Source organism: Balaenoptera musculus, chromosome 20 (assembly GCF_009873245.2).
Source record: "Balaenoptera musculus isolate JJ_BM4_2016_0621 chromosome 20, mBalMus1.pri.v3, whole genome shotgun sequence".
Taxonomy (NCBI): domain Eukaryota; kingdom Metazoa; phylum Chordata; class Mammalia; order Artiodactyla; family Balaenopteridae; genus Balaenoptera; species Balaenoptera musculus.
The window spans coordinates 53621485-53649312 of record NC_045804.1 but is presented as its reverse complement, the minus strand read 5'-3'; the positions used below and the strand labels follow the sequence as shown (position 1 = coordinate 53649312).

The 27828-nt window shown below is 48.2% G+C and overlaps 1 protein-coding gene across 4 annotated transcripts in view; it reads right to left on the bottom strand.

The window, feature by feature from the left end:
- SHISA6 (shisa family member 6) overlaps positions 1-27828 on the bottom strand; it is a 266393-nt gene that overhangs the window by 228173 nt on the left and 10392 nt on the right. For all 4 annotated transcript variants that reach the window (XM_036838421.1, XM_036838422.1, XM_036838423.1 and 1 more), the window contains exon 2: positions 14440-14600. In XM_036838421.1, coding sequence (XP_036694316.1) covers positions 14440-14600 — 161 coding nt within the window. The remainder of the gene's footprint in view (positions 1-14439; positions 14601-27828) is intronic.

Sequence of the window (27828 nt, the reverse complement as noted above, 5' to 3'; positions counted from 1 at the left end):
TTACAGTCCACTTATGGATGCAACTAATTGTTGTTACTGTGTAAAGTATGGGTGGCAGCCACAGTGAGTCACCACTCAAAATGGCTTTTTGTACGGAGGGTTTGTGGTCAAAGGCATCACACAGCCCCAGCCGCTTTCCAGGCCACACAATGACACTGATCGCTAATGGTCCCCCACGAGCCATTCTTCTCTAGCAAAAGAATTCCCATATTTTAACTGGTCACGTGGTCACCCAAAATAAAGACTACACTGGCTAACGTGATATAAGTGGGAATGGTATGGCAACGTCAAACAAGTATTCTTAAAGAAATGCAGTATAATCTTCTTGGCCTTTACTTCCTCCTGATACCTGGAATGCAGGCGTGATGGCATAAGCTGGAGCAGCCATCTTGGGCTACGACGTGGAAGCCACATGCTTAGGAAGCCAGAGCAACCAGATATAAGAAGCTCCCTTATACTACAGAGTCAGACCATGCCTGGACTGACTTCTTTTACAGGAGAAAGAGAAACTGCTCTTTTGTATCAGCAACTGTTATTTCAGGTATTCTGTCATTTGCAGATATATACTTAAAATTGCTGCCTCCTGTCTGATGTATTAAGTAAGAGCATTCATTCTGTCATTCATTTATTCAAGATACAGTTATTGAATGACTACTAAGGGCCAAGGTATGTGCACCATGAATGCAGTAAGCAAAGCAGACATGTTCCTGTCCCTGAGGCACTTAGAGTCTAATGGGTCATTACTGACTCTGCTTAGTTATGGTGAGATAAATCTATGGCTAAATTCAGGTCTGGATCCCTGGGAGAAGAAAGTCTGTACATGCATGTATATGTATATGTACCCTATGGTGTCTGTGTGTGTGTGTGTGTGTGCGTGTGTGTGTGTTTGTGTGGAGAGAAAGCAAGCCAGATTCTTTGATGTCCCTTATAATTGCTGCAGCAACAGCCACTGGACAGCCCAGCCCAGCTCAGCTCATCTGCCAACACTCAGACCCTTCCTAATTTTCTTTTGGCTAAGAGCTCTCAGCTATTCATTCCAGGTCCTTGCACTGGCCTAGCCGTCCTCATCAGCCATTTGCTCTGGCCAAAATCTCTGAAGTCATCTGTGACTCCTGCCTTGCCCTCATACCCTCCATCTAATCGATTAGCAAATGCTGTCACTTCTACTTTCAAATACAACCTGCACTCTTCATTAGATACTAGTATTGCAACAAAGATGAATTTCATAAATCTAGTCATTGTTTCATGGTGATGTAGGAGAACATCCTTGAATTTAGAAGATACACGATTAGAGTAGTGGGGAGTGAAGAATCATGATATCATATCTGCAACTTACTCTCACGTGGTTCAGTTCTGATGATGCTGATGCTGGTGATGGTGATGGTGACAATGACAGTGGTGGTGATGACGGTGATGATGGTGGTGATGGTGATGATGGTGGTGAGGAGGAGGAAGAGGAGGAGGAGAAAGAGAGAGAGGCAGATGTTAACCACCGGTGAAGGGCATAACAGGTGTCCACTGCATCATTCAATCACTTGAAAATATTCCACTGGTTTAAAATTATTCAGTATAAGATGTTAAGAATAAATAAGTAAGCCCTGAAGCTGAGTCTTTCTTAGGTCCTCCATCCTGGTCCAAGCCTCCATCTCTTTCCCATCTCCTGGGTGGTGCAATAGCTTCCACCTCCTCCCAGCATCTTGTTCCCTCCGTCTTTGCCCGTCCAGTATCTATGCTGAACCATAGTGGGGACCAGAGTGATTATGTAAAACACAGGTCAAGTCACATCACTCCTCTGCTGCAAGCCCTACAACACTCCATCACACCCAGAATGAAACCCAAGACCCTCACATGACCCGCGAAGCCCCACCTCTCTGACCTCCTCCACTACTGTATCTCCACCCTGGTTCTCTCCGCTCCAGCCACTCTGGTCTTTCCGTTCCCCAAACACACCTGGCTGGCCGCGCTCACCTCCACCCAGCATATGGTCACACGTGGTTTGTTCTCTGTCACTCAGGTCCCTGCTTCAGTAATTCGACCAGTAATGGGGTCTCTTCTTCAAATCAGGCTTCTTCCCCCCAATCCCCATCACTGGCTACTCCCCTTTCCTGCCCCATTTCTCTCAAAGCGCTTACCATTATCTGATTTTGTGTTGTGTGTTTATGAGTTTCTTTTCTGTCTCCTCCATCTGAATGTAAGTGCTGAGACTAGGGACTTGGCTTTGTTCCCTCCCACATCCCCGGTGCCTGACACCCAGTAAAGGATCAAAATTGTTTTTGTATGAACGAAGGGATCAGTGTACCTTGAGTCCCACCCTGACCTCCCCCCTTCCTTCCTCCCAAGTCGCTGCCAGGGGCTGTGTTCCTCATGCCTCCACCTCTGTGCACCTCTCACCTTAGACCCTCACAAGCCTCCTCTGCAAGCGCCCTGACAGGGTGCAACCTCGCCCTACCCCTAACCCCCATCATCATCCCAAATAAGCCATAGGGCACCTTCCCAGCAGGCACTCCTGCCCCTTCCCACATAACTCCTGCCCCTCCCAGGGACACAGCCCTTATGTTTAGAGAAGGAAAAAGAAAAGTCTCCTGCTCAGAGCAGCCTTCTCCAACAGGACAGAGTTCTGGTTCCTTCTGGCCTTTTCCCCAGTTCTTTAATCACCGCTGCCTGTTTACAGAAAAGCCACAACCACCAGCTCCAAAGGAACTGATCTCCCTTAAGCATCCCTGCCTTCCAGAAGCACCCTCCGCCACCCCGTTTAATCCTCCCATCCTTCAAGGCACTCGCCCTAACCAGGCCTGCGAACCTTCTGAACACGTGGCTAGTTCTGGTGAGGCAGCTGTACGGCTGGTTACCTTTTTACTGTACAGGCTGGTCTTTCTGCTCCCGAATTTAAGCTCCCAAGGCAGGGGCTGTGTCTTATCCATCTCCTGGCTCAGTACAGAGCGGGTGCTTCACATCTAGTGATGGGTGGCTGGACGCCACCTCCTCTTCCATCATTGCTCCTAAACATCCTTTACTGTGTGGGAGGGACTTGGGGCTCCCTGGGGAAAAGGACCCCTAACGCCCGCTTGGATAGAGGCTTGGTTCCCCTTGCCGCCCTGGGAGCTCTCACCCTTTGCAACCCCAGCGCCCGGCCGTGCACCCACTCCCTCCGGTCCTTCGGTCATTGGTCCTGCCTGCCCAGTGCCCTCTTGCTCTCGTCCTCGCTGCGCTGTGCTCTGTCGGCCCTCGGTTTTGCCGACTCACCGAGGTCACTGTGAGTTCTAACCCTGTCCGCAGTGCTCCGGGTCTTCCTTCTCCCCTGCACCTCCTCGCTTTGATAACAGCCAGAAATAGTCTAAATCCTCCTGCTTCCTGGGCGTGGTGAGCAATTAGAGGGCCAGCTCAGCCGGCGGCCCTGCCCGCTCCCTGGCCATATGGTGAGATCGGGCTCCGTCCGGCCCCGTGCAGGCTGCCTCCCCCGCCGGGCTGCCCGAGCTCGTGCAGCTCCCGGGCAGGACCAGGCCCTGGGGGCCCAAAGGATGTGTCGGGCACAGCTGGCTGGCCAGGGCAAGGGCAGCTTCTCGGACTCCCGCAGGCTCTGCTTCGGGGCACACCCCTTCTCAAGGCAACCCTGTGCTGGGAAAAGCCATCACCCAGCATCCCACCCAGGACCGGAACACAGCTCGGGACTCACTTTCTAAACGGCTTCAAACCGCGAAGCAGGAAGGAAACTCTCCGCTCACGACCAGCCTGGCACTGAAGATGGAATGGTGATTTGGCCGCATCTGGGCTCTGACCCCGGGGGTCACAGCATCCACAGAGGAAGACGAGTCAGTGTAGCCACTAACCAAGCGAGCTCAGGACCGGGCCGCCCGGGTCAGATCCACATCCGCCGCTGACAAGCCGGGGCCTGGGTACCGGCGGCCTCACTGCTCCCACCCCTGCAGCCCCCGTCTGCTGGGGCGTGGGAGGACCCACAGGGTCAGCCCTCAAATGCCAGCTACTCTTCCCAGTACATTCTCAGAAAGGGGAAACCTTACAAGTTGCTAGGCCAGCGCCCCCAGCCCCCCGGCTGAAAATGCCCAATGGCTCCCCCCGCCCCCCTGCTTAAAGCCTCCTGGGGCGAGTGCCCCGTCTGTGGCAAAAGGTAGTCTGTCCTGGAGCTGAGGGGCCGAGCAAACACGGCCTCCTCCGGCGCCCTCCCTGCCAGCCCAAATCCATGCACCAGGCAGCCAGGGCCAGGCGTGGACCCACGGCCAGGGGGCAGGCTCCACGGAGCTGCAGGAGCTCCCGGGGCCCTGTCTGCACCTCCAGTCAGTTGGACCTCAGGGCATGGGCTCTGGGGTCAGACTGCCCGCCTTCAGAGCCCAGACCAGCGCCTCCTGGTGGTGTGACTCTGGACAGGCTTCTGAAGCCCCGGATCCTCAGTCTCCCCATCTGCAAAGTGGGCCTGATCATAGGCTGCCTGCGCGGGTAACTACAAGGTTTAAATAAGTCACCGCGTGGAAAGTTCTTTAAAAAGCACTGTCCGCTGTGAATATCTTTAAAGACGAGGGCTCTCCGGTGTCCCGGCAGCCGCCACCCTCCCCTGGGGCGCACAGGGCATGGGTGTCTACAGTAGGACACACTAAGAATACAAGCCGGTCACCTCCCTGGATCCGGATCCAAGGGTTTTTTTTCAATGCAACTGGAAAACTGCTGTTTCCAGAGCTACCGACTGATTTTCTCTGTGTGTTCAGACCAAACAGAGGGTCAACTACACCCGCATGACTCTCTCACATGACCTGCTGTTCCCCACGTGGGACATGTTGGTCCTTCTGACCCAAACACAAGATTTCTAATGCGCTGTTCACAGCTTGCGTGTGCCAGGTCCTGAGCTGGGCTGACAGTGGACGTGTCCTAGGGGGACCGCATAGGACAGAGGTCCAAACCAGGGCCGACGCCCTGCACCCACTCCCCCGACTCTGCAGTGATGGGCGCCCAGGGGAGGGGCTGACCCAGCCAGGAGTCAGGGGCCGTGAAAGGGAAGCCAAGACCTGGGAGAGAAGGAGGAACAGGGAGGCTGAGAGTGGACATAAAGAATGTTCCAGACAGAGCAAAGAGCAGAGCATCGTGTGGAGCCTGGGAAGCAGAGAGAACTCGCCCCCGAGGAACCGAGTGGGTCTGGGTGGCCAGAGCTTTGGCTTTGGTGGAAGGGGGGTGGGAGGCCCATTCTAGCAGCAGAGCCCAGCAGAGCCTGCTCCCCGGACCCCCAGGGCCGCCCGCCGAGCTGCGGGGAAGGGGATGGAAGCCGGAGTGCCGGGGCCGAGGGGTGGGCGGGAGGAGCGGAAGCAGAGGCAGCGGGTGTAGACAACTGTTTTGCAAAGCTCAGCTGTCAAGCAGAGAAGCAGCAGGCGGGAGGGTGTGAAATTGAAAGAGGGCTCCCTGCCTGGGTTAAGGTCGGGGGAGCACACTGACACCTAGAGGAACTGAGCTGGTAGAGATGGGGGGGGCGGGGGGGGTCGTGGATCAAGGGAGCAGGTCGTCTGAGGACCAGAAGTAAACGGGATCTGAGACACAGTGGAAGGAGGAGATGCCATCAGCAGACGTAACCTGGGGGTGTCCACACCCAGGGAGACATTTAGAACCCTGAGTCTGTCATTATGGGGGTGCTGGCCACCCCTCCTAGCAACGCATCACTTGTAATATAGAAAGCACGCTTTCTACATCATCACCTGGGTGGTAGATAAAACCACCAAGAAGGTCAAGCTGAGGACCCTGGTCTCCGCCAGGACTTGGTAATTCATCAACCCTCTTTAGGCCATTGACTCCCCCACGGCATCCTGGGGAGGGATGTGTCCCTATTCACATGTCCCATGGAAGCAGAGGTCCCCTGGAAGGTGCCTGTGGCTTTCAGAGAGAAATTAAGAACTGGGGTTGACACACTACAGCCACGGGCCCAATCTGGCCCACCGTCTATTACTGTAAACAGCGTTTTACGGGAACACAGCGGTGCCCACTCTTTTACGTATCACTGTGGCACAATCGAGTAGTTGCAATGGAGATCTTACGGCCGCAGAGTCTAAAACATTTACAATCTGGCCCTTTTCAGAAAAAGTTCGCCAAGCCCTGCTGAAGAGCCCTGGACCAAGGTGTATCAGCTTGTCCAAGCTCAGGTGGGATTTGGGCCTTGGCTTGTCTGATTCTGAAACTCACAGGCTACTGCTGCTGCATCTTGCCTTCTTTACCAGGAGGGTGTCTTCTTGCGGAAGAAGAAGTTAGAGAAAGTTCTCTCATTAACCCATCTTGCTATTAGAAATGCTAACTGGTCATCTATCCTGCTTCTCAACAGAGCCCACGTCCAAGGTTGTCTTATTAAACCAGACATCAGATCAGCATAGTTAAACAACATCCACACTCTACCCTGGCCTCCAAAACCCTGCGTGACTGGCCTGTGTCTACCCCTCTGTTCTCATCACACACCTGCCACTCCACCTGTGTCTGCTTTCTGTTCCTTGAACAGGCCAGGTTTGCTCGTGCCTCAGGGCCTTTGCACGTGCTGGTCCCTCTGCCTAGAATGTTCTTCCTCCAGCTCTCTCCAAGGCTGGCTCCTCCTCATCAGCTGGGTACCAGCTCAAATGCCACCTCCTAGGACCAGACTATCAAAAGTGCCCAGGGCAGGGGGTGGCGGAGGGATGGAGTGGGAGGTTGGGGTGAGCAGATGCAAACTATCATATATAGGACGGATAAACCACAAGGTCCTACTGTAGAGCACAGGAAACTCGATTCCATATCCTGGGATAAACCATAATGGAAAAGAAGATGAAAAAGAATGTACATATGTGTATAACTGAAGCACTTTGCTGGACAGCAGAAGTCATCACAGCGCTGGAAATCAACTGTACTTCAAGCAAATAAAACTTGTTTTAAAAAGTGCCTTCCTCTCCCAGCCTTCCTCTGACACATCAGCTGCCCGCTTGTGTCCTGAGCATTTCGCACCCTCTGAAGTTATGTACTTGTTTACTTTATGTCTCCTCCATTACAATGTAAGCTCCCCAAATGGCGAGGATTTTTGCTCAAGACTGAAACTTGAACTCAAGTAGACGCTCCACACCCTTAACAGTTAAACCAGCCCTGACCCAAGTCAACGGGATGCAAAGCACAGATGTGACCCACATAGGTAATTTCACACTCCTTAGTCGTCACGTTAAAAATATGAAAAGAAACGGATGAAATTAATTTTAATAATAGATTCTATCTAACCTGATAAATCCAAAACATTATCATTTAAAATGTAATCAATATAAAAAATTATGGAGCTTTTTTACATTCTCTTTTTCACACCAACTCTGAAATCTTGTGAGGCTCTGAGACACATTTCAAGCACTCAACAGCCACATGTGGCTGGTGCCCAACAGAGGAGACAGTGCAGTCTTAAAACAGTGTTTTCCTCTGTCAAATGCTGCCTGATCACTTTACATTAACACCCACTTAATCCCCACAGCAGCCCTAGGAGGGAAACACAATTATTAACCCCATTTTACAGATGGGCAAATAAAGGCAGAGTCTGGATTCAAACCAGACAGTCTGGTTCCACAGTCTCTCCTTTTATCCACCACCTAAATTGCCTTTCATTCTTGGCTGAAGCCATGGATGAATCCAGTAACAGAAGAGGCCCCACAGCATACAGCCTGAAGCCCAGGCTTGGGTTCGAATCCTCCCCCTACCAATGACTATGGATGTGACCTTGGGCAAGTTCTCCTATCCCCCTGTACTCAATCTTCCCATCTGTAAAATGGGAGTAGCAACAATAGCACTTCACAGAGCTGTGCTGATTCAACGATGCAATGTTGGTAACACACATACAATGGTACTTTGTATTAACTATATTATAAGCACCAATCAGTGTTACTCTGTTATCAGGCATTAGTGATAGCTCTTCTCTCCTACCAGCCTTGACTCAGTGAACTTCCTGGGTTTTGTGGACCCTGCAAGGAGGCGACAGTAACAGCGACTGCCCCACGTGGTTACTGTGGTCAGCCTTCCATCATCTCCGGGCAGAGATCTGCTGGGACCAATGGCTGCAGGAACAGGGCATGGGGTAGAGGGAAGGAAGGTGATGTAACATCTGGGCAGAGAATACGGAGACTCCACTTGGAAAAGGCCAATAGCAGTCCACGGGGACAGTGTCCAAACAACAGGTACAGTTTTGGGAAGAAATTACCGCCAAGAGAAAACTCAGGAGTGATGGAGGATGGCCAAGAGAGATGGAGAAGAGGCAGCTGAGGACAGAGAGGATGGTCAGGGTCATGATGGAGATGAAGATGGCTACCAAGCCTGGGCTCTGAGCCAAGCCAGGGCCGAGCACTTAAAACACGGGGGCCATTCCATCCAACTCTTTCAATGGCCCTGTGAGGAAGGTGCTAGTCATTCCCACTTCCCAGAGCCAAGAGTCACACCCGGGTCTGTCGAGCTGCACACACCACATTTCATCTCCAACACTGGAGCCCGGGTGTGGAGGCCTGGCCCAACCACCTCCCACCTGGGTGACCCCCGTGTGCCTCGGCTTCCTCCGAGGCCAAGGGCAGGTTTGGTCAGCTGATCTCACCATCCCCTTAGAGCTCTGAAGTCTCATGAGGCAATCAGCTCAGCCTCTTCTAGAATAAGACAGTCCTGTTCCCCTGGGGATGACTGAGCAAAGGAAAGTCCCATTGCCCATTAGGGGCTGAGGTTGACCAGAAGTTTCCCAGAGTTCAGGTACATGGTCCAGGCTGTCTGGCTTTACCTGCAGCCTTAAACCTGTTCCTGGGAAGATGAACTCAGAGCTACCTGCGCTTCCAAGACCTCTGTGAAGAAGTCTTTCTTGGCAGAGTGAACAGAATGGGCGGGGCCCCCGGGTGTCAGCCTCTCTTGAGCCCAGCCAGGGAAGCGGAGCTCCCAGCCTCTGGCCACACTGAGCCTTGGAGGCCTGGGTTGGCCCCAGATGGGAGGAGAGAAGCCGTGGGGCTTGGGGAGAAGCCTGGGCACTGGAAACCAGGGCCTCCCAGCTCAGCTCTCCACTGGATGACCAGCCCACTAGGCTGTCAACGTGACCAACTCCTTGCTAATTTTGCGGAGAGGGCAGCAGAGGGGCACACAACCTTGATGAGAGCTCTGCAGCACTCAGGTAGGTAACTAACACCTACAGGCTGGCTCCTACGTCCATCCAAGTGAAGGACCATCTTGTCATTCCCTGAAAATAGTCATTGAGCAATGACGATGCTCTTCCAGGCAATGTTCTTGGATCTGAAATGCCACAGCGAATAAAAAGACAAAACCCTTGCTTACATGGAGCTTACATTCTGGTAGGGACAGAGAAAATAAACCAGTGAACTTACCAATACATGATGTTAGATGGCATAGGCGCTCGGAAGAAAATAAAGCAGGTGACAGGAGCGGATGAGGAGGTTAGGAAAGGCGGTACCACCTGAGCATCAACTTTCACAGCACAAATATCTGGTGCTGGTAAGTTTCTGGCCACAAAACAGAGGCGGAAATACCCCGAGGCAAGAACACGCGCGGCGTGAGGAGGGTCTGGCGTCTGGATCCCAGAGAGAAAGGCAGAAGGTAATAGGAGCTGAGCTCAACAGAGCAGCGAGGGGCCGGGCCATGCAGCGCTGTGACTGAGAGCCCCTCTGTCAACTGTCCAGCCTTCATTCTTGGTCTCCACGAAGCTTGGAGTCATGCCCCTTGGCTCCCTTGGTCTGCTGTTAACGCACGCGGCTTTGACAGCAGGCAGATGACTAACACCCCAGGTACACAACGCACAGTGGTGTGTAGCTGGGGCATAAGTACTTACTTCCTCCAGCAGACGCCACTCTTGATCATGGGGAGTTGGATATCAAGACTCTGGAAACTTAATACATGAAGTCATTGCTACAGCAAGGGATGGGTACACCACTCTCCCCCAGCTGCCCCAAGACAGGCTCTTTAGGAGTGAGTCAGGCCAGGTGAACACGCGAGGTCCCCACTCCTCCCCGTCTATGAAGGTCACACAAGCCCACTGCGAGCCTCTGAGATCCTGGGCTCAGGGAACCTGCAACTGCAGACGTGATACGTTTCCTGATGCCTGGCTCCGCTTGGCCTGCTAATCAATTCTGATAGTCAGCACTTGGTATCCACCGGATTGGTTCTAGGAACTGCCACGGATACCAGATTCCACAGATGCGCAAGTCTTATAGTTAGCCCTCTGTATCTGCAGATTCCACATCCGAGGATTCAACCAACTGCGGACGGTAAACATAGTAAAGGATCCGAGGCTGGTTGAATCCGTGGATGGAGGGCCAACCATATTTCTACTGGTGCCTGCTTTTGCCCAGGTGTCCCCATTCATACCTGCAAACTGACCCCATCCCTCTCTCAGGTGAGCCCAAGTCCTCTGCTCCTGCCCACCTGCCATGCAGAGGACTTAACCCTGCAGCCCAGTAAGAAGGACCAGCCAAGCTCTATCTTGTGGGTCTTGATGTGAACTCAAACTCCACAGTCCTCGAGGATGTTTGCCTTATTTGATAGCCTCCCTCTAGCTCTGGTTCTCAGTTTGCTGAACAATGGAACCGTGTGGGAAGTTTTTTAAAAATGCTAATGCCTAGGTTCTACCCCAGACCGATTAAATCAGAATCTTTGGGACGAGGGCCAGGCATTAGTATTTTCAGAATATCCTACATCATTCCAATGTGCAGTCAGGGCTGAGGCTCGCTGTGCTTAAGGGATCTTCTTCAACTTTAATGTGTGTACAGATCACCTAAAGATCTTGTTAAAATGCAGATTCTGAATCAACAGGTCTGGGGAAGGGCAGGGATCTTCTTCAACTTTAATGTGTGTACAGATCACCTAAAGATCTTGTTAAAATGCAGATTCTGAATCAGCAGGTCTGGGGAAGGGCCCCAGAGTCTGCATTTCTAACCAGCTCTCATGGCATGCAGTCACTACTGGTCCATGGACCACACTTTGAGTAGTGAGGGTCTAGAGGCAGCCAGCTTTGCGGGGTGGGAGATGCAAATGGGCTTCACTGATTTTCTGGGTCCAAAGGAAATGTCCAGTATTGAAGCTCCTTGTAAAGTTAGAAAGGGACTTCTGGAAGAGCTAGGGTAAAGGGCTCTTATAGAAGGAAAGAGGAATTTTCTGCGAATGTGGAAATAGGAGATCCTATACCTAAGAAATGCTACAGGATCCACTGTGTATTGTAAATAAAGTACCTAACAGACTACCCAGCACATAGTGGGTACCCCATACTCATGGTATCATAGTTTTTATTAAGACAGGACCCTCACTCCACTCCTTAAACCAAACAAAAAATATATATATTTTTTTGTTTGTTTGGTTTAGGGTTGGTATGCTTTTGACTTGCAAGAGCCCCATAAAGCCCTACAAGCCCTTTCATCCTAAGGACGTGCCGCAGGCAGGGGCCAAGCACGGAAGGCTTGGGGCCAGGGGCTTCCATCCCAGACACGACCTCACGGACCCTGCCTGGTCTAAGGATACCAATGCCTTTATTTCTCTCATTAATTTGATTTGTTTGCCGCGAGTTGGGCAAAACTCCACAGCCCGGCCATGGCTAAAATTGAGGTTTGTTACATTAAGGACCTATTTTAAGTGCTCTCCTTGGTTTAACTTATAAAACAACTCCACACAGCAGGTACTTTTAGTCTCAAGGGCAGATGAGGAAACTTAGAAAGACAAAGAAACTTGTCCAGGTCACATACATAGCATGTGACAGGGTCAGAAAACAAACTGAGAGGCATATGTCAGAGCCCATGTTTTTCCAGGGCTCCTCAAATTTTACTTGCTACGTGATCTCATGAAAATGCAGGTTCTCCTTCATCGGGTGAGATGGAGCCTGAGAGTCTGCATTTCTCACAAACTGCTGATGTGGCTGGTCCTTGGACAGTATTCTGAGTCGCAAAACTACTCATATGCTATGATGCCTCCTGGGATTTCTGTCCTCAAGATCCTCTACAAGACTCTTGCCACCATCCTCCTATGATCGGTGATCTGTGGATTTGACCAGTGGCAAAATCACAGTAAATCTCCACTTTGAACACCTATACAAAGTTCTGTTTAGACTTCTGCTCAAAATGCAGTCTTCTGTGGCAAAGGATCAGCTATTCGGAAAAGCAGCTGTGTCCATTACAAGCTGTAGACGTTGCAGATGGTTATGAAATTGCTTTTAAATATAAGTATCACCACTGAGAATGCTTTCTGGGCCAGGGAACAATTCCCATCTCTAAAAGCCAAGTAAAGAGTTCCAATTTGAGAAATACATAGGAGGGATTTCTCAAAACATAGGAGTGAATCATTTAACTTTAAGCTTCTCTTCTCAGATTAACAGAGGAGAGGATGTATATAGGAACCAGAAGAAATGACAAATCTTCCCTCCCAGTGAAAGGCATTTAAGGGCAAATCTAGACCATCCGCTTAATCAGTCTGGACTCAGTGGCTGGAACTAGCTGGTTTGTGAATAAGACAGAGAAAATCGGAAGAGAGAGGGATGAAGGTAAACTCCCAAGGGTACTTTGGGTACCAGAGTGACCTGAAGTTCCAGAATCACAGACAACGTTCTGGAGGAGCCTGACTTGAAAACATTAGTTAGAATGGCACCTTTCTGCAATTTCCACAGCCCAGTGATTCCCAAACTCTGCTCCATATTAAAATCACCTCCTGCTCAGGCCATGCCCCCACCTCCTGCTCAGGCCACGCCCCCACATCAATTAAACTATGATCTCTGGGGGTGGGGCCCAGGTACCCTTAATTTTTAAAGCTCCCCAGGTGATTCCAATGTGCAGCCAAGTTTGAGAACTACTGGCACAACCTTTCGGTATCTTCCTTCATAAAATAAAGGAATCCATCTGGACACATGGTTCTTTATTCTGTCTTGCATGTTAGAATCACTTTCAAGTGATTTTTTAAAATACTGCTGCCAGCAGCATCCCTAGAAATTCTGGTTAATTTATGGGCATCATCAGCATTTTTAAGAGCTTCCCCAGGTGATTCTACTATGCAGGAGGGAGATAACTACTGGTCTCAGGGTTTTTGCCCACTTCTTCTATTGCTTACATTTTAAACATCTATGATATTCAGGCTAAAAATGCATCTTAGACTTTTTGAAAAGGTGGATCTCTCATTCTTACTTTTAAATCAGGGATTTTTAACTTCAGAAGGGTCTACGAATCCCCTTAAATCCTATGCAAAATGTTGGATGGATATATATATTCATATGTATATATTTGGGGGAGGCGAATGTCCTTAACTTTTATCAGAGTCTCAAATGACTTAACTCTCATTACCTTAAAGGCAAGTATGTGATTTCTGATTTAACAAATTTAAGAAAATTAAAGAATGAATGGAAAACCAATTTGGTTTCAACAGCACATCTGCTAGTTTGAATTTGGGGCACATCTATTGCCACCTAGTGGCTGCATATCTTTATTGCAGGTTTAGTTCAGACCATATAGCCCATCCTTTGAAAAGCTATAGGGTGACAGATGTGAAGATTTCACATCCAAGTATCAAAGCAGAAGCTGTGTCTGAGACTGGGGTCAGTAGTAGACTGTCTGGTAATGCTCACAGTAAGAGATGAGCTCCCCACCTGCACTTATAAGGAGACCATCCACTCAGATACTTTGGATTCATGTCCCAAACTGGATTAGGACACTAGGGTTTCTAGACCTGACCGGTGTTACCTACATGCCTCAGTTTGACTGCCGGCTTGCTTTCTTACCAACCATATGTGCTTGGGAAAATTACTGAGCCTTTCTGTTCCACATATAAAAAGAAGATAATACGAGCACTTCTAAGATGGCTGTGAAAAATAAGTAAGACAATACACGTAAAATGTTCAGCATAACCCTTGGCACAGTGCAAGATCCCAATAAATCTGAGGTTATATTATTTATCATTATTTCCTTGCTTTGTTTATTGTTCCATATGGGTTACAGTAAAGACCAAGTAAAAGAGCAAAACGTATATTGCTGACACACGGCAACTCATCATATATCCAGAGAATCCACAGATCACAGAAAAGGGTAACCCTACAACACAGACATAATCCTTACCCTCAGGAAGTGCCCTTTGAGATTCCGACAGTTCATCTGTCTCTACATCTGAGTGCAGCCACTTCTTGTCAGATATCTACCTTCCCACCACGTGAGCAAGAGGGTGACCATACTCCACCACCAAGGCTACCGCAAGCTCCTTTCAGGGAAGAGGATTACGCAGACACTCACTAAATCACAGACGCCCTAAACCAACAGCTCTGCTCCAGCCTGGACACTCACTGGCGGCAGTCTCCCACGCCACTCTCTCCGCAGGGGAAAGGTCCCCAGACTCTTCCACAAGCCACCTGCCCAGGGCTCCAGGACCGGCTCCTGCCCAGCTGAAGCAGAAACACCACCAAAACTTCTCACCAGCCTCAGCAAAGATGCAAGGTGATCAGCTCTCACTTACCTGGAGTCTGCTTGGCCGTGCGCACGGGAGTGTAGTGGTTTTTGGAGGATGATCTGACCGGCGTGTTCTCTTTGGGAGAGCTATCGATAGCCGAGATAGCTTCTCTTTCACAGTGTGCTATGGGAATTGGTCCCTGTTGTCTTAAGATGTCGGCCAGAGCCCTGAAAGAGGAGGAGACCACACAGTGAGATTCACCGAGCTGGTGAGTGCAACCGCAAAGGAAGCTGGGCTACTTTCATCGGCCCTTTGATGATGGAGACCCAGTATTCAGTTACAGTCACAGCATCATCTGGTGCTGGTCTCAGTGGGGATACAGGGGAGAGGCTGCCATGCCTGGGGGTACAGGCACTAAAAGGCTGTGATTAAGGTTTCCTTCTTACATTCATTTCACACCAATCAACTCTGAGCCCTTTCAAAACGCTGGCTCCCCAAATAAGCCCGTATGCCAGGCAGATACGACAGCAACTGGCCCGTGGAATGCCACTGCAGTGAAGGGCGGCCACCACTGGCCTCAAGTTCAGCGGCAGGTGACTAATATCAGGGGGACCAACTTCCCCATGGAAAGACACACACCAAGGAGCAAGTATTCTGCACGGGTGACCCAAAGAAGTACAAAACAGAGCTCCCCTTGTCAAAGAAAGGTGTGATTTAGCTGCAAAGGCAGGACATACAGATAAGATGATAAATATCAGAACACACGGACGGTGCAGACAGTGAATGCAGCTGAAGCTTAGAGGAGGAAGCAATCACAAACACAGGGAGGAAAGCGAGAGGCACAGAGATGCTGCTGTAGCTGGAGAGGTCCATGCCCTCTGCAAGGGCCCCAGGGACCCCGAGAGCAGCTTTTCTCCACCCAACGCCTCTCTTCAACAGCCAAACATACGTTTACTGAGGACTCAGCATGCATTAGTCACAGCAGAGACAGAGGTAAAGAGAACACAATTCCTGCCCTCTAGGGGCTCAGCATTTAGGGGAAATCGCTCCCCGACCTGGTTTGGAACAGGACTCCCTCTGTGGGTGGGACAGGTGATACCACTGCCAGTGGAAAAGAAAGAGAGACATGCAGGTATGTTCTGAGGAGCCACAAGGGACCACCATCGGACACTGTCATTTCAGGGCCAGGCGCCCGGTTCTGAGTGCACGAGCCAGGAGGAACTCTTCCATCTACCTGGGTCCCTGAGGGGTGGGTGAGGCACCATGCCCCAGGCCTCTCCCGGCCAGCCCACTCTGAGGCTTCACTCCACTGGAATTCCAGCTCCCTGCACTCTGCCTCCGTCAAAAAGTGACAACCAACCGCAGCAGTTTAAAACCGCAGCAGTGTGTCTGGGAGTGGATTGTTTCCTTTCATTATGCCGCCCCTGACTTGCTGAACCTTCCTGAGAGAGGAGCATCAAGCTGGTAATCTTATCATTTAGTGGCATTTATATAGCAATTTCAGATTTTCCAAATGCTTTCCTCGAACTGGCTTTCTTTTTTCTCAGGCTCTAAGGGAAAAAGCAGACACACGCCACCACCCCATTCACTTCTGTGGACCAAGAAGTGAGGGAGGGGAAGACAGAACCTCACTAGTTTGGTAAAGGAAGTCCAGGCAGACCTGGGGCCTGGGAATAAGAAAAAACATTGCCCTACCAAATCAAGAGATTTGGGTTCTAATCCCAGCTCTGCCACTGATGAGCCGTAAATCTTTGGGCAGATTTGTTAACCTCTGAAGTCGAAATTTAATCTTTTTATCCCCCATCAGCAAAACAAAGGGTTTAAACTAACATGACCTCTAAGATCCCTTTTAATTCCAAAATGTGATCAATATTTTATATATTTTTTAACCACACATCCACGCACGTTACCTTGATTCCTTCACCCTTCTGTTTATCAAAGGCACTTTCCTACCATCTTTCTATGGTAAGGAAACAGTGACTTAAAAGTTATAACAGAGGGCTTCCCTGGTGGCACAGTGGTTTAGAATCCGCCTGCTGATGCAGGGTACACGGGTTCGAGCCCTGGTTCGGGAAGATCCCACATGCCGCGGAGCAACGAAGCCCGTGCGCCACAACTACTGAGTCTGCGCTCTCGAGCATGCAAGCCACAACTACTGAAGCCCACGCGCCTAGAGCCCATGCTCCGCAACAAGAGAATCCACTGCAGTGAGAAGCCCGCACACCAAAACAAAGACCCAACGCAGCCAAAAATAAAAAATAAAAATAAATTAAAATAAATTAAAAAGTTATAACAGAAATACAGACCAATGGAATCAAATTGAAGAGTCCAGAAATAAACCCACACGTCTATGTTCAACTGATTTTTAACAAGGGTGTCATGATCATGGGGGAAGAAGTTTCTTCAACAAATGGATATCCACATGCAAAAGAATAAAGTTGGACCCTTATCTCACACTATATATAACAATTAACTCAAAATGGATCATAGACCTAAATATTTAGAGCTAAAACTATAAACTCTTAGAAGAAAATTGAGAAGTAAATCTTTCTGACCTCGGATTTCGCAATGGTTTCTTAGATATGACACCAAAAGCACAAGGAATGAAAGAAAAAAACAGGTAAACTAGGCTTCATCAAAACTAAAAACATTTCTGCATCAGAGCAGCATGAAGAAAATGAAAGACACCCACAGAATGGGAGAAAATATTTGCAAATCATATTTCTGCTAAGAGATTTGCATCCAGAATATATAAAGAACTCTTACAATTCAACAATAAAAAACAAACAACTTGGGCTTCCCTGGTGGCGCAGTGGTTAAGAATCTGCCTGCCAATGCAGGGGACATGGGTTCGAGCCCTGGTCTGGGAAGATCCCACATGCCACGGAGCAACTGGGCCCGTGAGCCACAATTACTGAGCCTGCGCCTCTGGAGCCTGTGCTCCGCAACAAGAGAGGCCGCGATGGTGGGAGGCCCGCGCACCGCGATGAAGAGTGGTCCCCACTTGCCACAACTAGAGAAAGCCCTCACAGAGAAACGAAGACCCAACACAGTCATAAATAAATAAATAAATAAATAAAAGACCGTGAATTTCTAAAAAAAAAAAAAACAAACAAACAACCCAATTTAAAAATGGACAAGATATAATCAGACATTTCTCCAGAAAAGGTATATGTGAAAAGTAGCTCAACATCACTAGTCATCAGGAAAATACAAATCGAAAACACAATGAGATAACCCTTTACACCCACCAGGATAGCTACAACCAAAAAGAAAATACCAAATGTTGGCAAGGACATGGAGAAATTGGAGCTTTTATAAACTACTGGTGGGAATGTGAAACGGTGCAGACCCTTTGGTAAACAGTCTGGCAGTTCCTCAAAATATTAAACAGAGTTACTATATGGCCTAGCAATTAAAATACTCCTAGGTATATGCCCAACAGAAATGAAAACATATGCCTACACAAAACTTGTATATGAAAGTTCATAGCAGCATTATCTTTTTTTTACAGAGGCCCATTCAAGTTGGTTTGTGCATATTTTATTTTATTTATTTATTATAATACATCAATGAAATGTTTTATTTCTATTTTTTATTTTATTTTATTTTTTGCTCACACTGCATGGCTTGCAGGATCCTAGGTCGCCGACCAGGGATTGAACCCGGAGCCCGAGGAGTTAAAGCGCTGAATCCTAACCACTGGACTGCCAGGGAATTCTCCATAGCAGCATTATTAACAACAGCCAAAAGGTGGAAATAACCCAAATGTCCATCAACTGAAGAATGGATAAACAAAATGTAGCGTATTCACACAATGTATTATTATTTAGCCTTAAAAAAGCAATGATGTTCTGATATGTGCTACAACATGAATGGACCTTGGAAACAACATGCTAAGTGATAGAATCCAGTCATGAAAGACCACATGTTATGATTCTATGTATATAAAATATCCAGATTAGGCAGATCCACAGCAACAGAAAGTAGATTGGTGGTTACCAGGGGCTGGGGGAGGGGCAAATGAAGAATGATTGCTAATAGGTACAGGTTTTCTCTTGGGGATGATGAAAAAGTTCTAAAATCAGCTAGCGGTGATAGTTGGACAACTCTGTGAATGTATAAAAATCACTGAATTGGACAATTTAAAATTTAAGGATGAATTTTATGGTAGGTGAATCATAGCTCGATAAAGCTATTACAAAAAGAAAGCTTATATTCTTTTTCTTGCCTCTCACATTCTTACAAAGACCTCTCAGGTATCTACAAAAGAAAACAGAGTCATGTGGTTAAGACCACGCTTTTGGAAGGTCAGTACTAAATCTACATCAACGACAATGATTTTGCCCCTCAGGGGACAGTTGACAATGGCTGGAGACATTTTTGGTTGTCACACAACTGGGGAGGGAAGTGCTATTGGCAACTGGTGGGTAGAGGCCAGGGGTGCTGCTAAACATCCTACAATGCACAGGACAGCCCCCTACAGCAAAGAATTATCCCACTCAAAATGCCGATAGTGGCGAGGTTGAGAAACTCAGATCTGCATCTACATAGCACTTACGTGAAATGGGTCTTTGATTAATGCTCAGTGCAATCTAGTTCCAGAGATGTGTACCAAGGTCGGACACTAAGCTGGGCTCTGGGACAACTAGGGCTGGAGACACCGAGATGAACATCTGAAGTCAGGGGATCTTGGGTGTCTGGGCCATCAGTGTATCCCCGGGTCTTGGCACATTGCTCAGCCGTTATTCAAAGAGAGAAAGGATGGCCAACAAACACGTGAAAAGATGCTCAACATCACTAATTATTAGAGAAATGCAATTCAAAACTACAATGAGGTATCACCTCACACTGGTCAGAATGGCCATCATCAAAAAATCCACAAACAATAAATGCTGGGGAGGGTGTGGAGAAAAGGGAACCCTCCTACACTGTTGGTGGGAATGTAAATTGGTGCAGCCACTATGGAGAACAGTACGGAGGTTCCTTAAAAAACTGAAAATAGAACTGCCATATGATCCAGCAATCCCACTCCCGAGCATATACCCAGAGAAAAATATAATTCAGAAAGACACATGCACCCCAATGTTCATTGCAGGACTATTTACAACAGCCAGGACATGGAAGCAACCTAAATGTCCATCAACAGAGGAATGGATAAAGAAGATGTGGTACATATATACAATGGAATATTACTCAGCCATAGAAAGGAACGAAATTGGATCATTTGTAGGGACGTGGATGGACCTAGAGACTGCCATACACAGTGAAGTAAGTCAGAAAGAGAAAAACAAATATCATATATTAACACATATATGTGAAATCTAGAAAAATGGTATAGATGATCTTATTTGCAGAGCAGAAATACAGACGCAGACATGGAGATCAAACGTATGGATACCAAGGGGGAAGTGGTGGTGGAAGGAATTGGGAGACCGGGATTGACATATATACACTACCGATGCTATGAGTAAAATTAGATAACTAATGAGAACCTACTGTATAGCACCGGGAACTCTATGCTCTGTGGTGACCTAAATGGGAAGGAAAAGAGGGGATATATGTATAGGTATAACTGATTCACTTTGCTGTAGAGTAGAAACTAACACAACATTGTAAATCAACTATACTTCAATAAAAATTAATTTAAAAGAAAAAAAAAGAAAAACAAAGAGAGAAAGGAGTGAAGATCATCCTTGTCCCATCCTTGTAGGGCTTTCATCCCTTTTGTCCATATGGACAGCGTAAATGGCAAACTCACAGCAGATTCGCTCCAGGCTTATTGGCCAAGGAGGACCCAGCAGAGAAGAGATTTTTCACACTGAGATCAGCACTCCCACGATGGGGGGGCCTGGGAGAAGGGGACTCTCGGCGCCCATCTCCTGAGAAGCCCTGCAGGATGCAGGCCCTGCGGGATGAGATGTAAGAGGGAAGACACCTCTTTGGAGACCGTCAGGCTTCCCAGAGCATCTCTGCTTGCCTCTGGCTTGCTGCTGGTGAATGAGTTTTAACTGGGTTACGGCCAAGCTGTCTCCTCCTAAAGGTAATGACTTGCATGGTACCCTCTCCAAGTGCCCCGTTGGCAGGGCTGAGCTGGGCTGCACAGCCAAAGGGGATGGATGTGCTGAAGATTCAGGCTAGCTGGGGGCAGGGACCCTGCCCTGTGTGGTCCCAACGAGGAGGACAGTAGCCAGGGGTGTGATCCTGGCCTCCTGAGCACCATCCTCCGAGAGCCCCCTTTTCCCAGTGCCCTCCTGCAGCCAGAAAGGTGGCCCTCGTTCCCAGATGGTGCTGGGTCCCCCTCTTTCAGCTCACACACCCTTCCCTCGGCCCCTCAGCTCGGTGACCTCCCTCCTCGCTCCCATTCCTCTCCACCTTCCATCCCCTTCTCTCCAGGGTGCTGGATAGGTATTATTCTAATTCTGAAATGTGCGATCCCGGTCTCACCTAATTAATTTGGAGACGCCGGAGGAAATGGGTTAAGGCCTGAGCTACTTTCTCACAGTAGGAAAGAAAATTGGTCATTGAGGAAGTGGAAAGCAGATTTTGTGAGAGAATGGCTGCAGCTCTCGGGGTCAAAGAGAGGGACAGAGACCACTCTGGGGTCGGAAGTTGGGGGAGAGAGAGGGACAGGCAGTGACAAACCCAGAGAAAGGGAGCGACAGAGGAACAGAGGTGGAGACAGAAGGAGAGGGAAAGGAAACAAGGGGAGGGAAGAGATGGACAGAAAGGGAGCCAAACCGATGGGAAGGGAGTCAGAGACTCAGAGCCAGAGAGAGGCCGAGGGAGAGATGCAGAGATGATAAAGAGAGATACAGACAATGAGACAGAGTCGGGGGGAGACAGAATCAGAGGGTCACAGATAGACAGGCAGACAGAGCCAGAGAGAAAATGGGACACAGAGAAACTCAGAGAAAGAATGAGATTCAGAAGGTGAGAGATGCGGAGATGGGATCAGAGAGAGACCTTCCCAGGGAAAGAGCATCTGGGGGTGAGAGACAGAGACGGGCCAGTGAAGAGTGAGGCTGGTTCCCAGCCAAGGGCAGCCCTGCGCCCCCCCACCTCGTGCCCACTACAGAGGTCTAATTTAAGAACTTGAAGAATCTGCTTCTTTGTCTTGCTCATCCCAATCCCCCAATCTCCCCCTCCCCCAGAGCCACTTTGCTGCAATATCTGGATACAGGAAACAAAGGAATGCTTTTTGCCTGAATTATCTACCTAATTGCCTTGGTTCGCTGCACATGGATTCCTTGGCTTTCGTGGGTGTGTGGCGAGCAGGGGAGAGTTAATTAATTGGGCAGCAAATCTGAACAGGGAAAACAGTCATTCTGATCACTCAAGCCAGGAAATTTTTGCGTTCTTCAGGACTCGTTGCTTGTATATTAACCATCTGCAAAACTGAGATCCCATCTTACATATGGATAGCACTGAACAGGTTCTAAGGGCTTCACCTGCCTTGTCCGGCGTGGCGGCCCTACTAAACCTGGGACCTCTGCAGCTACGGTTATCCCAATTTTAAACACGAAACTGAGGCTCAGACTAATTCTAGGACGAGAACACGATGGAACCAAAATTCCAACCCAGGGCTTCTGGCTGGAGTCCTGATGTCCTGCTCAGTGGGGCTGCCTTTTATACACATCTCACTTTCCTAGGGACTGTCAGCTTGAACAAGTCCTCCCAGTCTCTCCAGCTGGGTCTGCTAATTTAGCAAACGCCAGTTAATATTAGGGCGTGGAGAAACAATTAGTCAATGAGTGGTTCAGGTCAAGACCAATTATTTATTCGCTTAACACCTTGGTTAATGTTGTCAGTGGTCCCAAGGAATTAAAGTGTGTTTGAATTTCCCTAAGTGTTGAGTTATTGCAATTCCTGTAGGGACCAAGCCTGGTCAACACTTTGATGTGTTGCCACCTGTATTCAAGACATGAAATCTTTCTTAAAATGGCAAATGATTCCCTTAACATGAGAAAAATAAACAAAACCTTGGTTATAACTTTGCTTCATAGTCTTGCCAGCTTGGGAAATTAAGGGCTATAATTTATTGAGCCATTACTATGTGCCAAACAGAGTACTAAACTCTTTTATGCATTATCTTATATAATCCTCAAAATGATCCTATATAGTAGGTGCTATCAGTAGCCATATTTTACTGATGAGAAAACTAAGACTTTGAGAGGTTAGATATCTTGTCTGAGGTCAGAGCTGGTAAGCGGTAAATCCAGATTTCAAACATAAGTAGGTTACACTACAGAGGCTGACTTTATACCACTGAATTATCCATTCACCCGTTTGTCCACCCATCCATCCATCCATCCATCCATTTATTCATCCATCCATTAATCTATCCATCTCTCCAACACCCCATCCATCCATCCATCCATCTATCCAACACCCCATCCATCCATCCAACACCCCATCCATCCATCCATCCATCCATCTTTCCTTCCAATCCTCCATCCACTTAATCACATTTATTTTTTCACCTACTGTGTTCCTGCAGTGGTCTCTGAACAGGAGATAACAGAGCATGTTCAATCTTTAGTAGAAAAATCTACCCAGACAGAACTCAGTGGTCACCCAACTGCCCATTTCTATTCACCTTAGTGAGTCATGACCACCAACAGCTATGAAAGTTTTTACATTGTTTTAGCAGGCAACCTTCTATCAAATGAAATTCTGAGTAGAACACCAATATACTTCATTAGACTCCTGCTCTGCATGAGGCCAGAGTAAGAGCCAGAGCCCTACTCTACCAAGTTCTTACCCTCCATTCAGCAGTCCCTGGACTTCATGGAGCTTCCAAGTTTGAAAACAAATGTGGCACAAGAGTGCCAGATAAAAACTTGGAATTGTTTTGTCCCCATCTTCACTCATAGAGCAGGGGGTAAAACTTAGGTTCCCCCCAAATTAAGTGGGGAAACTAGGAACCCTAGTTTATTGATAAGTCTTTTTGAGCTCAATTAACATGCTGTCCATGAAGATACCATGAATATCTCTGCTCACTGAAGTGGAACAAATGGAAACCAGCCTTCTGCCTCTGCCATGTCTCTGGATCTGAGAGCCACATAAATGCCACGGAAGGGAGGAAATCAGTTCAGCCAGTGTTCAGTAAGTTTTTCTGTGCCAAGAGCAAGGCAAGCTGCATAGTTAAGACCCCCTAGTCAGGACCCTTCTCTTTTCGGAAGCAGCAGGAAACAAATTTATGCTGTTGGATGGGTACGATAGAAGGCCAAACAGATGAACCATTCCATGAACAAACTATTCTGGTTAATGTTTTAATTCCTAAGGACTAATGAGAACACTCTTGTTTTTGAAGAATTTTCTAAAAGCATTCCTGCCTAATTAAGTAGCATATACTGAATATAATTATTTAAAAAAAAAAAAAAAAAAAGCAAAGTTCTTCCATGAGAGGGCCACCAACCTAATCTTTAGTTCTCTTCACAGAGAAAACTCAATAAACTATAGACAATCTAGGAAATGGAATCCTACAAAAACTGGAGAATGAACCATGGACGATTCTGATAGCTACTTCTGCGGTATTTCTCCTAAAAGTAGAGTGTAGACATTCTACTCTGGTTAAATAAAATATTCTGGTTATGAGAGTCCCGGATGACTGAGCTTTTACTCGACTCTGCCACTCTGGGAACAGCTAGAGGCCTCTTTACCCTCAGCCTCATTCTTATCTACTGGGCAGTCGGGGTGCTTTTATTCTCTGAAACATGCACTCCGGACAACTGAAGTGAATATATTTTTAATAAACACGGACCGAGGAGAATGGCTTAATTTAGTTCTCCTTTTTTTCTGGTTCTCTTACAGTCCACTTGAAAAACACAGCTGCCGGCTTTGTGTGTGCACAGGACCGCTCTCCACATACACAGAGGCTCCGAATGGATGGGGAGAATCTCCTTTGTTGTGATAACAATGTTTGTGCATCTGCACCCAGCCGTTCTGCAGGTCTGAGTTGTCCCCGGCACAATCGGAATTCATCATGGCCAATAAACACAGCCGAACTTAGCAAGGGAAAGCTCGGCCTGCCTGCTTTGTTTTTCAGGCCGGCAAGGCAAGTCATTGCATCCCAATGAGCGCCTGACCTGGAGCCGTCCCTCGATGACGCACCGCAGCTAGGTACAGGGTCGACGTGCATCCCCTGGGACCCCAATTCATCCCTAACGGCCTCTCCTCCACACACGCCACTCCTTGCCTCGTGAATCATGTGAAAATGTACCCAGGCCTGGGAAATTCGGTAGCATCTACACCAAACCTAGACTTTTTCAGAAATATTTGGACTGTTTGAGCATGAATCAAAGATCTGGACGTGTCAAGGCCAGCTACCGTCTGGACCTGGGAAAACAAAACTGCTACCGAGACTTGTTAGCAGGGTCACTTGGGCAGCCAGGAGATCGATGAGTTAATAAATGCACCTACTGCTGCTCTTACTGTTGATACCCATGGTGTCATTTTCCTGATTTGCTATAAACACAGACGTAAATCTATAGGAGAGGCAAAATGAAGGCGGTATTGGCCACTGGCTAAACACAGGGATTCTGGAGCCACAGTACCTGGGTCAGAATTCCGGCCGCTTAGGATATTGGTGATCGTTAGGCAGCTACTTACGTGTCCTGTGGTTCTGTGTCCTTGTTGAAAAAAATAAGGCCAAAATAATAAGGCCAAAAATAACGTCTACCTCTTAGGATTATTATGAGGATTAAATGAGTTCATATTTGTAGAGCACTTAGAACAGAACCTGGCACCTCGTAAGCACTAAACATTCGATTAATAAATCAATCCAAATACAGCCTCCCCGTGTCTAGAGGCTCAGCCAACAGAACCACAACGAAAGTCCATGCGTACAGGTGCAAGAGGGGAGTCTTGGCGGGCTGACTTAACAATGCCAGATGGCAAAACTCCTGGTGTGGCGAGGGAGCCACATGGCACGGCTGTGGCTACGGGTCATCCTGGAAGGGACCACCTACATCCCATACTTTCCACTCAGGCCTAAGGTCAGAAATGCATCTGGTCACACACCAGCTTTTGCTAAACCCTGAACTTGGACTCTGCAAGCCAAGTGCAAAGAGAGTGTCTATTTGTTCTTTCCTATGAGGCCATCACAAATCGTGCTTCCACTACCAGGCAAGGAAACTTCGAGAAAAAAAGCACAGGATTCACATCATGAGCAAAACAAATCAGGATCCTGTTGGGGTATTAAAAGGGCAAATGGGTCAAATGGGCCGGGGCAACATTTTCTGCAAAAGACTCAGTTATTTTTTTTCTTCCTTCTTCCTACCTCCCTTTTTCTTTCTTTTCTTTCTTCAATTTCTTTTTTTTTTCTTCCTTCTATTAAAAAAATTATAAACATCATTGTCATTTCCAAGTTCAAGTACCTTCTCATCAATGCCACTACTGAAAGGGTGGGGTACACAAGGGTGGGGTTGCCCAGGTGGGCAGACCTCATGCCAGGGAAGTCAATATTGGCTTCCCATGAGAATTAACTGGAATTGCGTCCTAACAATAGGATGGTCCACCTCCAGGGGGAGGGGGAGCCCCAGCTCTAGATGCAGCTGGCGCCCAGCGGGAGAGGCGTGAAAGCACCTCATCAGGCCCTTTCACCCAAGAGAGTCTATGAGTTTCAGATGCTAAAGACAAGCATTCCCGTGAGGCCACGTGGAGACAGCACTCTTATGTGAATGGAACGTTGGAGGAAAATGCATTTTCTTCTGCACCCCAGGGCTGTTGCATCTGAAAGGACAGACCTAGACTCTGCGTTCCTGAATTTCCCAGGTGTGCGGAGATCAGAATGGGCCGGAGATGAACACACCTCCGCAACTTGACAGCCCCCAACCCACAGCAGGGCCAACAGGCCAGAGGGGCTCTAAAGCAGGGAAAGATGGATGACGACCTCCAAGAGTGAGGGAAAGGGGGCTTTGCTAGGGGTCCCTCGAGAGCCACAAAAGCAGGCAAAGGAAGGGAGGTCCATGTCCTCTTCCATAAGGGTGCATCTAAGTACATCCTATCTTGTCCTACAGTGGTGTTGGGACAGCGATGCAGGAACAGGCAATAGGGAAAGAACGGAGGGAGGAAAGACAGAGATCTCTGTCCTCTTATCCCCCAGAGAGAGCGCCAGACGTCCTAAGTCTGCCTTCAGGACCCTAACCTCTTGTGCCCATCTGGTCACCCTGTGGCAAGATGGAATGAGGGGCGCCCTGGGTGGTGGCATCATCCATCACAGAATTCTCAAAGCCAAAAGCGAGAGAGTTTCTGGATTCCAGAAACTCAGGGAAATACAAAAAAGAAACAAGAAACAAGAAGAGGGGAAATAAGCGGGAGCCCCCAGAGGGAATTCAAGAGGGAATTCGAAGCAACCTACAGGCTACAAGCATCACCAAATTCAGCAGAAATAGGGGCAGGCTAATCCCAGTCAATAAAACAGACAAGGAAATTATAAAATGCTTTAAAGGAAATGCATTTTTACTGCTTCCTGGGCCACTGCAGGATTACAAACTAGGCTAAAAAAAAAACATTGATCTTTGGAGAGCTACTTTATTGAACAGATAAGAATGATTTGTAATTAGCATGCCAATTGTCTACAGAAGAGCCTGCTTGAAAACAGTCTGTCTTTCTGCCTGGCGGATGCGCCCTGCACAATCTCTGCAGTCTTGTCTGAGCTATTAATCTGTTCATCACAGCTTTTTATCAGAGACAGAAAAGAAAAGCAACTTTGCTGAGGTCCAATTTGGATAAACTTTGAATTAGCAGAGTCTGAATTGATGCAGTTTAATGAAGTTACAGCAGGACAAGTTCAAGAAGGAGAAAGGGAGGAAGCCAGGAAAGGAGAAAACTCAACAGAAGAGGAATCAAAAGAAGGACAGATGGAGAAAGAGGCAGCAGCGGACAAAGACACCGAGAGGAACAAAAAGAAACATTTTAATGATGCGACTGAAGAGAGAGAGAGAGAGAGAAGCCACAGATCCTCCGCTAAAAGCCAGGTTCTCTTCGCAAATGCTCAGAGTGGGTACAAAGCTGGCTGCTGAGGGCCTGAGAACAGAAAAGCTGCGTGATTTCTCACAGCACGGACAGCCTTCGGAGCCACCGGGATAGCATTCCTGGGAAAGCTCAGGCAAATTTCTCAGGAGGCGGTAAAAAGTCAGAGGGGGTCCAGGAGGGAGGCTGGAAACCAGATTCTTCCGAAAGTTCTGGAGCAGCCTCAGCACTTGGGCTGGGCCTCGTGCCTGGTCATTTCAGGAGGTGGGTTAACACGAGCCCACCCCCAGCTGCCCAGACATCGGGGTGACTGAGGCCAGAGTCCCTACTAATAGGATCCGAGGGCTGGAGGAGAAAAGCCCTCCTGGCAACAACTTCTTTGCTCTCGTGGGGTTCAGCCCCCTCCGTGCCCCTGGATGACGGCAGGCGTCTGTATCCCAGGACCTCAGAAGCGGGGGGGGGATGGATGGATTCTGG